Source organism: Podarcis filfolensis (genome assembly GCF_964270895.1).
Source record: "Podarcis filfolensis genome assembly, chromosome: 5".
NCBI classification, from domain to species: Eukaryota; Metazoa; Chordata; class Lepidosauria; order Squamata; family Lacertidae; genus Podarcis; species Podarcis filfolensis.
The window spans coordinates 62153012-62166160 of NC_139608.1; the positions used below are offsets into that span (position 1 = coordinate 62153012).

At 42.8% G+C, this 13149-nt stretch overlaps 1 protein-coding gene across 12 annotated transcripts in view; it reads right to left on the reverse strand.

Moving 5' to 3' along the window:
- The window catches only part of IDE (insulin degrading enzyme), a 62140-nt gene extending 51934 nt beyond the window's left edge, over window positions 1–10206 (reverse strand). For 2 of the 12 annotated variants that reach the window (XM_083616138.1, XM_083616137.1), the window contains exon 1: window positions 7791–10206. In XM_083616138.1, coding sequence (XP_083472264.1) covers window positions 7791–7819 — 29 coding nt within the window. In that variant the 5' untranslated portion in view covers window positions 7820–10206. The other 10 variants (XM_083616134.1, XM_083616142.1, XM_083616133.1 and 7 more) reach the window with 7 other exon arrangements.
- Window positions 10207–13149: the final 2943 nt, after the last annotated feature.

Sequence of the window (13149 nt, forward strand, 5' to 3'; positions counted from 1 at the left end):
GCTTTAAGAATTATGATGTTTTAAAGACTTTTACATATGAACTGTTGACAAACTCAGCTACAAATATCTCTACTCTACCTAATTCATAAATCTAAGTCAAAAGTATCTCCAGAAATGTATATATGGCATCTCCCTGCATCCCGCTTTTGTCATGACGTCTTTAAATTGATAACTTTCTGCTTTATTTTAGAATCCCGAGTTTAGTTCTTGTTCAAATGCTACATAGAAGCAGAGAAAGAAAATGAATCCTAGAATTGATAGATCTCACTGTAGGTAAGAATCTGTTTCCTTCTGCATGTTACAGCAAAAGCATGACTCATCCCTACTTGTGCTTCCTATGCAACTAATTTACCACACACCTTGGCTTTCACAGTTCCTACTTTTTTTGTCCTGGCAAGGGCTCTGTGTCTTTATTAGGCCTGTGACAGGCAAATAAAACATGTAACAAATTTGCCAAGCAATGGTACATAATCTTCAGAAAGCTACATCTGTTGAAATCCTACCTGTTATGCAGCTGTTAGAGGCACAAAAAACTCATCATAATTATGAAGATACTTTCAACAGAAGCTAAATGCACTTGCTAAGGTGGTACCTAATAATACTTCTGGGAACAAGTATTGAACTAGCATGTGACAGTCTGAGTAATCTATATTTATAGCAGCTTAAACACTGACCTGGAATAACCCAGATAATGAGATCAATTAATTTCCAGTTCAATTAAAAACAGGACTTTTCCTATGGAGATACAGTTTGGATGTATAGTGGCTTATTCTTCCCTCTCTCTCTGCCTCCTGGATATTTTTATAGAGAAAAAGCATTACTTACATGCCATATATTAGCGACACTTCTCACAACCTCAACAGGGAAATGGCTTTCATCAAATTAGTTCCTAAGCTTGTGCAAGGCAAACCAGAGCTCATTAACAATAAGCATTCTTCTAAACAAGAATATGAACACCCCCAATTCACCACTTGTATATCTTTTTGCTTTATATATTTAGATATATAAAGCATATCTTTATACTTCCTGGGGCTTCTCAATAATAACCAGTTCTGAAATAGTTAATACTGTACTATTAAAGAGGAAATGTTGTACGATGGCACACATCACGGATGCAAAGTTTGAGTTGCTTTCAACAGAACATTTTTATGATGAAAGTGGCTTGCAACTAAGATCTAAACAATTGCGTGGGAAGGAGTTACAGAAAGGATACACACAAAAACACATACCGTATTTTTCGCTCTATAACACGCACCAGACCATAACACGCACATAGTTTTTAGAGGAGGAAAACAAGAAAAAAAATATTCTAAACGAAATAGTGGATATATGATTTTTGTGGTTCATGCTGTGGCCACAGACATGTGATCTGACAGTGAGTTTGGAGTAGCCCAATGCAAAAATCCTGAGGATCCATGTGGATCCATGCCTTGTATCCACGGAGGAGGGAAGGAAGGGGAACCATGGATCCTCTGCTCACGACTGTAGCAGATCCCCCCCGTCACCCGCAGGCATTCGCTCCATAACACGCACAGACATTTCCTCTTACTTTCTAGGAGGAAAAAAGTGAGTGTTATGGTGCAAAAAATATGGTACGTACTCCCAAGCTGTTTATAAAGGTTTTTAGAGTGATTTAGAGAAATGCTTCTGTCATAAGCATTTATTTTCAGTAATGATACACTATGTTTATAATTTCTAGAAATAAAGAGGACTCATAGTGGTATACAACACAATAAACTAAAATTAAATTATGAACATAATGACATTAATTGAAAGAAGAACCCTCACAAGTGGTGTACAAAGTTCTGGCATTTCAGGTGCTGTCATTAAAGGGTAGCCACAAAGGAAGTGACTCAAATGGAATAACAGGAAGGATAAATGCTGTTATTCATGTATTGAGCAAGGGGTTGGGCTTAATGGCTTACAAGCCCCCCCCCCCCCAAATTCAATCATCATATACAAGACTATTTGGTGGCAATAACAGGCATTAACATGCTTAGAAGAGGAAACAGAGAAGTTTCACCGAAGTGAGAATAAGATAGAGGAAAAAATACACAACAGTTCATTTTGAAAAGATGTTTTTTCATACCATGCACAGTGCAGCAACACAGAAGCAGATGCTCACAAAGCCTGAAGTTCTCTGGCAATAACTTAATGGGAAAATATCAGTGAGGTGCACAGGTGTCTGCAAGAGCTGAAGTGAAAGGTTAATTTACTGCAGCACGTAGGACTTTATTCGCACAATGAAAAGAAAGATTGCTATCTCATATCAAAACAAGTAGGAAGCCCAAAATGATTCAGCTACATCCCTAGCTGACTATCTTGCATCATTCAAAGGTCACTGTTTTTCTACAGAATTGTGAACTCCATCCAACAGATATAATAACCAGATATATTCACCTGATACCTCTCTTTCCTCACAAAATAAAAGGTCAAGCACTCCTGATCTTACTGATTATTTGTCAATGCCTTCAACCTTTGATATACCTGAAGTATAATTTTCATCCCAGAAAACCAGATAAGACTCCCTGCCCTTGCTCTGGTCTGCATAATTATCTCTTCTTTTTAGTCTTTGTAGAACTTATTTACTCATTTTATTATGATTATCCCCTCCACCTTAGGAAAATAATGAAACTAGCTTTTTATCTTGCTTCCCCTTTTCCTTCATTTCCCTTGTAGTTTAAGATCACATTTCTTTCGGCCTTCCAACAGTATTTGTCTCTAATTGGCTTGTTTCCCACTGTCCCTTCCATTTTCACAAGGGCCCACACAATCTAATGTTTCAGTGACAAAGGATGGAGACAGACTACTAATCATGGGAACACTACTTAGAATTGATCCCAATGGTAGTTTAAGTGTGTGATGAGCTGGTTGCTGAGAGGGTTCTACTCACTTACTTCATAGGGTACTTATAAATAGGAACCATGTGACAAACTGGTATCTGTTTCTATCTGGGAAATATGTCAACCAATATTTTAAATATTAAGCCACCCTGTATACTACAAAAAAACCTAGTTAAAAAACTGGACTGTACTCTCGCCAGCTGTTTTAACCAAAAAAAGTAACACATTTTTTCCTAACCACTTTTGTTGTTTCCTGTCATCAATTCTTATCTAGTAGGTACCTTAGAAATATAAAAGAAAGCCAACCCATACCCTCTCTTTGTTATTTGCTGCTGTATGACCACCTTATAACAGGGATGGCTAACCTCAGTTCAGGTCTGATCTGACCCCTTAAGCAATTTTTTTCTGGCCCTCCCAGAACTCTGATTTTTGCTGCAGAAGCAAAAAAGAAAGAAAATGAAACAGACACAGTGCTGGAGTGGGAAGAGCCCAGTGCCCCAAAGGGAATTCAAATCACTCTCCAGTGTCATGAGATTGATCATCTGAGCAGAGAGGGAATGATAATCACCCTCAGCGTGGATCAGCTGGGGTGGGGAGGCTGTCTGCCTGTGGATATTTTGTGTAAGAGTGTCTGCACACATGCAACATGCAAGTACATTAATGAGTGTGTGGCAGCCACACCTACTACTGGAATGGGACCCCTAAGTGAATCCCTCAAGTCAAAGAAAGCTACCCTGCCTTACAGAGAGAAGACTCAATTAACGTGCTACATAAATTTTCTATCAAGATACTAACCTTTTATGAAATCAGCAACATAGGGCCTGATCTATCAAGAAAAATGGCTCTCTTGCTTTAAGCCTCTGTGAGAAACAGTTATATATCAGTAATTGGGATGAGTTCATCAGTTTGAAGCACCTGCGTTATCTCACCCTCCTGTGTCTCAAGGTCAGCGACTGGGCCTGCTAATTGAGAATCGACTTCAGCTGTGAGAATGAACATATGCCCAAGTTCAGGAAGTTTCTAAGCATTTTCATTGGCTCAGGGGACTCACCCCAGTTGCTATACCTTTTTACTATAAAGTTAGCCATTGCCTTCACCCCTTTGTCACTTCTTTCCTGTTGCTTGTACCTGTTTCTTTGTAATGCCTGCAAGATCCTATTTTCTGTGCTAGGGAAGCTTTCGGGTCACTGTTTTAGAAAGTTAGTTTCATGATTCCATTCATAATTGTCAATTGTATTTAAGATCTGCACTTTTTATGGGACTTTCACATGCTTTTCTTTTGAATAACTATCTCATTTAAGATGGGTGTCTGTCTTTTGGGATAAAGCCTTGGTACTGAATCCAGTTCCTAAGTGCCCTGCTTTTAACTTCTCCTTCTCTGATATCCTAGAAGGATTCAGTAAGGGTCTCTCAGCCCAGGCTGGTTGGACTTAAGGAGTGGTGGTAGTATACTATATTGCAGGGTTGGTTTTATACCCTGCTCAGTAGACAAGATCGGAAACATAAAGAACTGTGCCCAGGGATTTGAGGTAGAAGTTCTTGACATCAATGTAGCCCACAACTGTGACACACATTTCAGATTCAATGATACACTGGTACTATAAATCTAATGGGATCAAGAGAAAGTAAAAGAGCATAATTTCATACTCTGACATTGAAATGGAGATACTCTGTTAGCAAACAGGAGCCACAGCCCAAAAAAATGGGGGGGGGGGGGAGAAGTTAAAAAACCTTTTTCTGGAGATGATAGAATTTCTTGTGAATAAGAAAAAATAACAAAGTGAACAAAAGGCGTAACAGTGTAGGATGGGAGCCTGGATGGATGATCTCATTGTATTAGCATTGGTCATGTCCAAACATTCATAGGGTGGATAGAAAATCCAACTACTATCTATTGCTCCAGCAAAACGAAGCTATCTTCTGTTGTGCGATTCAGCAACTATTTGATCAATGAATTAAACATTGTGCCCAACAGGAAAGGTATCCTCAATTTACCTTTTAAAAAAATCCGTATTGATAATGTATTAAAAAGTTCAAAGAACATTTTAGAAGTACCATTTCCTCGAGGAAGACACAGGAGGGCTGAGATATCAAATCATCTGAAGAACTTTTAATGTGCAAATGTATGCAGAGCAACTAAAAATTAAAGATTTCTTTAAATGGGAGATAGCCCTACTTCTGATGTTGTGTACAGTACATGCATGTGGTGCACATACGGGCAGGAAAGAATAATTAAAGCATGAAATAATCTGAAGTGTTGCCAACTCATTTTATGGATTGTGTTGTTGAAACCTTTGTCCCACTTCTTTAAAAAATTTACTGATGCAGTTATGTGGGCCTAATTCCAACAGAATCAAGGGGTGCATTTATTTCCAACATATATCAGAGTATTAAGTTACCTTTGGTGAAAGCTTCTCAGTCATCCTTTCTTAATATGTTAGCAACAGATTTATATTTAATAAATAGATCAAATAATTTTTTATAATAGTTCTTAAGTTCAAAAATCTTGCTACTACATGACACATTCACTGGAAACCTGTACAACCTGATCTTATTTATGTATGTTTAGTGGTAGACAACTCCCACCAAGTTCAACGGAGCTTAATTCCAAGAGCACTTTGTTGCACCTCATCTTACTACATTAACCTAAGCCTATACATTTTCAAAGCTTTGCATGCTTTTGTTCAGCACTGTGGTTGTTCTTCCTCATACAGACCAATCTGTCAGAAAACAGATGCCCTATATTCCTGCTGTATATTGTACTTAAACTACTGTATTTAAACTAACTGTTGCCTCATTTGTATTTAAGTATGTTTTCTGAGTACAAGCCAAATCCTACTCTGTTCAATTATGGCATACCTTTTGAATTCAAAATGATTTATGGTGCAATTGTACAGCTGTCTACTAAGAAATCTTATTTAGTTCAGTGGGGGCTTACTCCCAAGTAAGTGTTTAGCATTGCTGCATGTGTTCTATAAAGTAAAACAGTTGTTAAACAGTGTCAAAACCACAGTTTTGAATGGGTGGGGAGAGAAGCTTCCTTCCTGCGGAACAACTTATAAAGGTGTCTAATGCATTCCTAACTTACATAATGTTGGGCTAACATGGTTCCCGATTCTTGCTCTAAACAAAGTTGTCTGCACTGTGTTTTTAAGTCCACATGAAAGCCATGCAAGCATTAAAAGCTAATCCTCTTCAAAGACAACGGAGATCTGATAAACCTGTTACGTACACACTTGCAGGGAAGTACTTTCCATCAGCCCTGTAGGTAAACAACTAATATTGCCAACTCATGCAAAACAGTCGCACTTAAAGAACAGCAACACGATATTGCAAAACCCTCGCCTGCATGCATGTATTTTGTGCTCTCGTTTCTGACATCCACACACACTAAGAGAAAAGCATTCGTGTACCGACGGCGACACAGTATTTAAAGACGATCGCAGTTTGCGAAGAAAAAGCTCGATTTCCCAGATTTTTTTCTGCGAAAAAAATTTCTTTCGCTTGAATTTCAGCGATCGTTCGCCGCTTGCTAAGTTCTGCCCTTAGTAAACCGGTTACGACCAATGTGACGTTGAATTCCTCCCATTAAAAACATGATTCCCAGAAAAAATACAAGGGGTGGGCGGAGGGGTAGGGAAAAGAAAACAACCACAGCCACCACTGAGCGTTATTTGCGCCAGCTGTTTACGACTTGCTTACTCCTACTTGCACCACTACACCCGACTCAATCGCTTGGGGGCTATTTCGCAGCCGCATACGACCCCCTTTCTTGCCTACCAGAGTCACTTCGCAGACTCGGAGAAAGAGGCCGCTACACCGCCCCTTCCCCTCAAAGCCAAGCCTCCCTCCTTAAACAGCTCAGTGCCAGAGTCCACCTTCCCTTCCCCCACGGCCTCGCATTAGCGCTGATTCACCCGCTCCCAGGTAGAGGTCTTCCTCCAGAAAAATCACACACATTTAACCGCCTGTTATACAACCAGGGCAGAAACCCAGTTGGGGGGGGGGTGGAGGGAGACATCCCACCCCACCCTCCTCCTCGCGCCTCCTCAACGGCTTACACAACGGAAAGAGGGAGCTGGGGGGGGCAAGCACACACACCCCTCTCCCCCCCCGTTTATACTACTGCTGCTGCTACTACTACTACTACACTGGCACACAACACCCCCATTTTGGGGCAACGGCGCGCCGCGTGGCGGAGGAGGTGGGGAAGGAGAGACGATACCCGGAGACGAAGAGCCGCTGTCGCAGCGAAAGCAGGCGAGGCGGAGCGAGAGGCCGAGCGAAGCAGCAGCCCCAGGAGAGCAGCACAGTCCTGCTGAGGAGAGGAATAAGCCGGGGGAACCACTGCCGCATTATATCCCGGCCCTGCCTGTTGTCGCCGGTGCTCAAGCCCGGCCTACCTCTCCGCCGCTCCTCCCTCAGCAGAAGCCGCTTCTGGCCGGCGGAGGCGCCATTTTCTCTGCCCTCGTTTACCCGGCGGAGTGTCTCTGCTGCTGCCCTCGCCCACCTCCTCCTCCCTTCAAGCCCCGCGCCGAGGCCTGGAAGCACTTCTGCTGCTCCTACCTGGGGCCGAGGGGAACCAAGTCGCCTTCCTGCGGAGGGACCGCTAAGAGAGAGACCGAGGGCGGCGGCGGTTGCAGAAGCGACGCGGCGGGAAAGCGCCTGTTGCTGCTGCTGCTGCGGTATAAAAGGAGCAAAAGGCCGCCGAGCTGTCTGCTGCTCTCCTCGATCGCGGGGTGGAGGGATTCCCGTTATGGAGAATGATGACAGCCTGGTTTCTAAGACACTCGCCCTTTGCACGCTTTGCTTCGATAGTCGACCCCTTTTTAACTTCCGAGTTTAAAGCATGCACGTGCGAAAGGAACTGGCACATGGGTGGAACGCCCCAGAGCGCGCGCTCTCATTCTGCTACTCCGGGAGACCCACCTAACTATATGCACTTACCGGGGGGGGGGAGCGAGTCTTGCCACCATCCACTGGTGCTTCCGATTAAAATGGGTTAGGAGACATCACCGCCCGAGCCCGGCATCCTTCCGATTCCGGAAGAACAACGCGATCTGCGGCAGGGGCTGTTGCAGGCGGATGGCTTGCTTGGCGCGAGCGTCGGCAGGCAACAACCTACTAGACGGTTGTACGTATGCGAAATCGGCTGCCCCAGTAATAAAGCAGTTGGAAGGCAGCATCACCTGTCTCCTGTGTGGGATCCTTTTTTAAACAGCCAGATCCGATGCAGCTAGGCGCGCCTATGCGTTTTGATTTCGATGGGCTATGCGCTAAGCTGCGTAGAATCGGTGCAAGGACAAAAAGGGCTTCAGAAATACCGGTAATCTGTGAAATGGCAACGGTAAAATCAAGCTAAATGATCAAGGCGCATGTGTATTTGGCACAGAGGCAAAAGCTAGCCTTGGGCACAAACTTCAGCATCCTAAGAGTTTCTGTTTATTATTAAAGGAAAGTTCTAGCCCTCTAGTCTGAAATGTAGGTTCCTTCCTACATTCATGTTTGCCTCTCCCTGAGATTAAAAGCAAAACAAATTATGCATATAAGTACAAATACCTTGTTTTGAATTTACCTATTCATATAACTAGTTTTGTGTGGATGAGACCAAATGTCCATTTAGGAGTCTAGTGTTACATTTCCAGCTATGACTAGCAAGCTACTTGTTGAAAACTTAAAAGCGCAGCATGAAGACAACAACCTCTTCCTGTTCTTTGTCTCCAGCACCTGGTCATAAAATTCATCCTTTTTTCACAGAATTTTATTGATCTTGGTGTAAAATTCTGGTGTTAGTGGGTTGTTGTTTTTCCCTTTTAAAGCACAAATTATATGCAGGCTGGTATTTAGGCAAACTTCATAAGATGAGCCTGCTGGATCAGGCCAATACCCCTTCCTAGTCCATCATCCTGAAGTATATTGGAGTTAGATCGTGAAGATCTCAGGGTATTTCTGCAAGGCAGGAATTTTTGGAAGAATTATACAGGGCTGTAAAATCAGTACAAAAGTTCCCATTAACTTTAATTGCAGCTTTCAAGCTTGTTCTGTTTGGCTGATGATGTACATTTTAAAAAAGCACTGTTAATTCCTTCTTCCAAAGTTGTACAGACGACATTTGACATATTTTAATTAGAGTAACATAATTCAGACCTCCAGGAATACTAAACACATGTGGAATCAGAGAGTTGTAGAAGGAAGGATCCCGAGGGTCATCTAGTCCAACCCCCTGAAATTCAGGAATCTCAACTAAAGCATTCATGACAGATGGCCATCCAGCCTCTGCTTAAAAACCTCCAAGGAAGGAGAGTCCACAACTGCCTGAGGGAGTCTGCACACATTCCACCTCTGCACACATTCCGGTTTGCCAATATCCTCCTCAAATTGTGGCACCCAGAACAGGACAGAGCATTGGTGCCAAGGTCTGTGTGACATGGGGGGGATGCTTGTTGTGTGCGCATGATGTCACATATTTGACATGTGTGTCATCACACATATCAGGAGGAGGTCGCAAGGCCCAGGGGGGTCTACTGCCACCACAGTTAGGCCTGATAAGGCCTTCCACCATCATAGAGAGACAGCTCATTGCCTGACATACATTCTGGATCTTATTAACCCTATAAACAATAATGGCTCCCAGTGGGTTTTTAATGATGGTCAACTAGGCCAGCTGTGATGGAAAAGTTTGTTTTGCTTGGCAGGTTGGGTCAACAAGTGTTTTCTGTTTCTTTTTCCCTGCCAGCAAATGGTTAGCAAACAGCAGCTTATGATTGACTGGGGGTTCCAGGAGGGGGAGTTGAAAAGGAGAGGATTTGGATAGACAGTTTCTAGTTTGGGATAGAGTAGGTTAGAATAGGTTGGGGGATAGGTAGGGAGACAGGGAGTGAGAGGAGAGAGTTTGTTCTGGGTAGAAACATCCACTCTAAGGAATATATCACAAGCTAGAAAAAGGAGTCTCTGAGCTTATTGTGAAGGACTGTGTGTGGTGTCCTGTAAGAGTAATTAGGCCAGGAATTAACTGGGAGGCTGAGGCTGAGCCAGAAGTAGAAGCGGGAAAGATACAGTCTACTTAGGATGCATTCCAGTCAGGAGGGGAGAAATTCTTCTCCGAAAAGAGAAGACTCCCAAACCAGTTAAGAGGGGTGTGGAGATCCCTTGAGTCTGTTACTTGGAGTACCTCAGGAGTAGGGTTGTCTAAGGGGTGTGGAACTGACAGGAAGTACCACCTTGTTTTAAGAACCAAAATATTAAGTGGCAACAGCTGTGCAACAACAGAGCACTGAAGTAAAATATTATAATCTGAAGTATCCTATGTTTTACCCACTTGTGTCATAAACTTCCTTTGTTAAATAAAATATTGTTTATTTGATCAAATCCTGCTTGAGACTCCAAATTATTAAGTTTTCCCTCACACAAGTCCCCCACAAGATAATCTGGGGTAGTTTGTGGGAATTCGTGGAACTGGTGTTCTGTGAGATGGGTGCACTATATTTAAGTGAGGGTGGGCCCAACGGCACCGGGGGGGGGGGGAGGCCGTTGCGCCATCACATATTAATTGGTGATATGAAGTTAAAACCCACACAGAAATGTACCCAGAGATACAGAACAACCAGTTTAATAAAGTATTGAGGATATTTTATTAAAAGAAGAAAAAAATTCTGTCAGAAAATGACCAGCAAGCGCCAAGCAAAAGAGACTTGGGATGACCCAGTGCAGGGAGCTGCTGCATTTGAGGAGAATCCTAATACTGAATTAGAAATGATGAGGCTAAGATTAGAATTGGCTAAAGTTGAAGCAGAGAAAGAAAAACAAATTAAAGCAGAAAGAGAAAAGGCCAGAATCGCAGCTGACATTCAGGTAGCACAGATACAGGCTGAGAGAGATATGGCAGAGAGAGCAGATTAGCTCATGAGGAAAAAAGAGAGAGAAAGAGATGCCAGATTAGCCCAAGAATACAGAGAAAGGGAGACCAAGATGGCCCATGAAAAAGACATGTTTCTTTTAAAAATGGAGGAAATTAAGCTGAGAGCAGAACTGCCACAACCATTGTTGCGGGGTTAAGATTTTACCTCAACTAATATAAAGAGATTTCCAAAGTATGTCAAAGGTGATGATGTACAGGCATTCCTGTTTAGTTTTGAACGGACCTGTAAAGATTTAAATATTACTGAGGAAAACTGGATGCTGTACTTACGCCCACAGATATGTGGAATTTTGAGTGAAATATTAATTTGTGATTTTTGAGAGAAGATGAAACCTCACATTTAAAGAAAGAGTGAAGGTGCTTGGTGTTCTGTGAGGTGGGTGCACATATATATTTAAGTGAGGGCGGACCCAACGGCACCAGGGGGGAAAGTGCCGTTGTGCCGTCACAACAGCTGAACCTCATAACTGAGGACAGTTGCACGAAAACTGTTCTATATGTTAATGGAAGTACTTATGTTCTGCCCTTTCAATAATATCCTCCACCAGTTGCTGAAAAAACAACATTCTTGCAAAGTCCTGCTGGCTTTGAGGTTGGGGTGCTTGCTTGTTCTTTTGACATCCACTTGCCAGTAGGAACAAGGGAACTCTGGGGCTTGTCACAGAAAGAGCTACAATCTATGGAGTACAAATCTTAGAACTTCCAGTACACAGATTTGTGCTCTCAATCTCAGTCTCCCTTCTTTTAACAGGAGTGGCAGAAGGTGGAGTAGGTTCTGGTGGTAAACCTCTGAGGAAATTGAAGAAATTTGACAAGGAGCACTCAGTTGTTTTAGCAGCAATATAAAGACTCACCATCCACATCATGCTACTGAAATGAAGTTGAGAGATAGGGAATGTAACCAGAATGGGTAACCAGAAGTAGCTTTTTGAGTCAGCTCATTTAAGTTATGGTATTCAAAATGAATTACTGGGCTCCAAATTCTTTTATTCTAAATGTGCCTCTTTTGCACGTAACTCCACCTGAGTCTATCTTGAGGTTGTAATGAAAACAAAATAGATCAGGCGTCAGCAAACTTTTTCAGCAGGGGTCCGGTTCACTGTCCCTCAGACCTTGGGGGACAGATGGACTATATTTTGAAGGGGGGGGGGATGAACGAATTCCTATGCCCCAGAAATAACCCAGAGATGCATTTTAAATAAAAGGACACATTCTTCTCATGTAAAAGCACACTGATTCCATTTAGAAGACGATTGGGCTGGATCCGGCCCCCGGGCCTTAGTTTGTCTACCCATGAAATAGATCTTGCAAGCCTGCAGGCTGCCTATACCTGTTCTAGAGAGCCTACACCAACAGCCTAATGTTCAACGTGTTCCCTGTTGTTGTACCAGACCTGCTCAGTGATTCCAACAAGTTTCGCAACATATTACAGGACTGGGACACCCCGAAAGAATACAACTTTTGTAAACATCCTCATCCGAGGCTAGTTCCTGCTTTGCTTGTTTAGAATCTGTAAACATTTCCCTCTTTCCTTGACCTCCCTAGTCCTTCAGCCGAAGGGGTGGGGGAACCTTTCCTGGCTAGTGATCCAGATTCTTATCTTTCCACCTCTGCTGAACCAAGTTTTACAGGTGGGTGGGACTGTCCTATCAGTCACCTGATGTCACTATGATGTGAGGTGATATGGGGTTTTGAAGCCCCACTTGTTGACCCTCCAGGACCAGGGTGAGTTGCCACCACTCATCAGCTGTAGGCAGGGGAGAAACTATGCTTTATTTAATCTGGGTCAAAAACACACTCCCATGCACATTTGCGTGCACACACACAGGCTGGGAGCCCCAATGGTAATCCTCTCTAGAAGCTTCACCTGGGGCAAAAAACCTGGCTACCCCTCCTGCCACTGCCACTATGGCTCTGCTATAAGAACTCACTTTAAGCTCCTAGTCGAATGCCTTGGCCTCAACACCTAGTTGAAAAAAGGCTTCATACTCATAGTCAAGGTGAAAAGTAATTAGTAAGAATGTGATTATTTCATGCCAATTATATACACACCCTCCTTTCATTAAGCCTTATACGTAATGATATATATGAGGAAATGCCTAATTGCAATCATGTCAATTACAGCACGGCGCACAAGCTACTTGTGCTGTTGTCTGCTGTTCTTTGACCAATGGATGAATTCCTCTTAAACTGAAGTGCTACTTATTAATTTAATTCATATGTCAACCTTTTCTTTGAGAAGCTCATGGTTGTGTACATGGTTCTCCCCCTTTCTCATTTAATACCCTCAACAACCCTGTGAGGTAGGCTAGGGTGAGAGGCAGTGATTGGCCCAAGGTTACCCAGTGAGTTTCATGGCCGAGTGGGGAACAGAACCCTGGCTCCAGG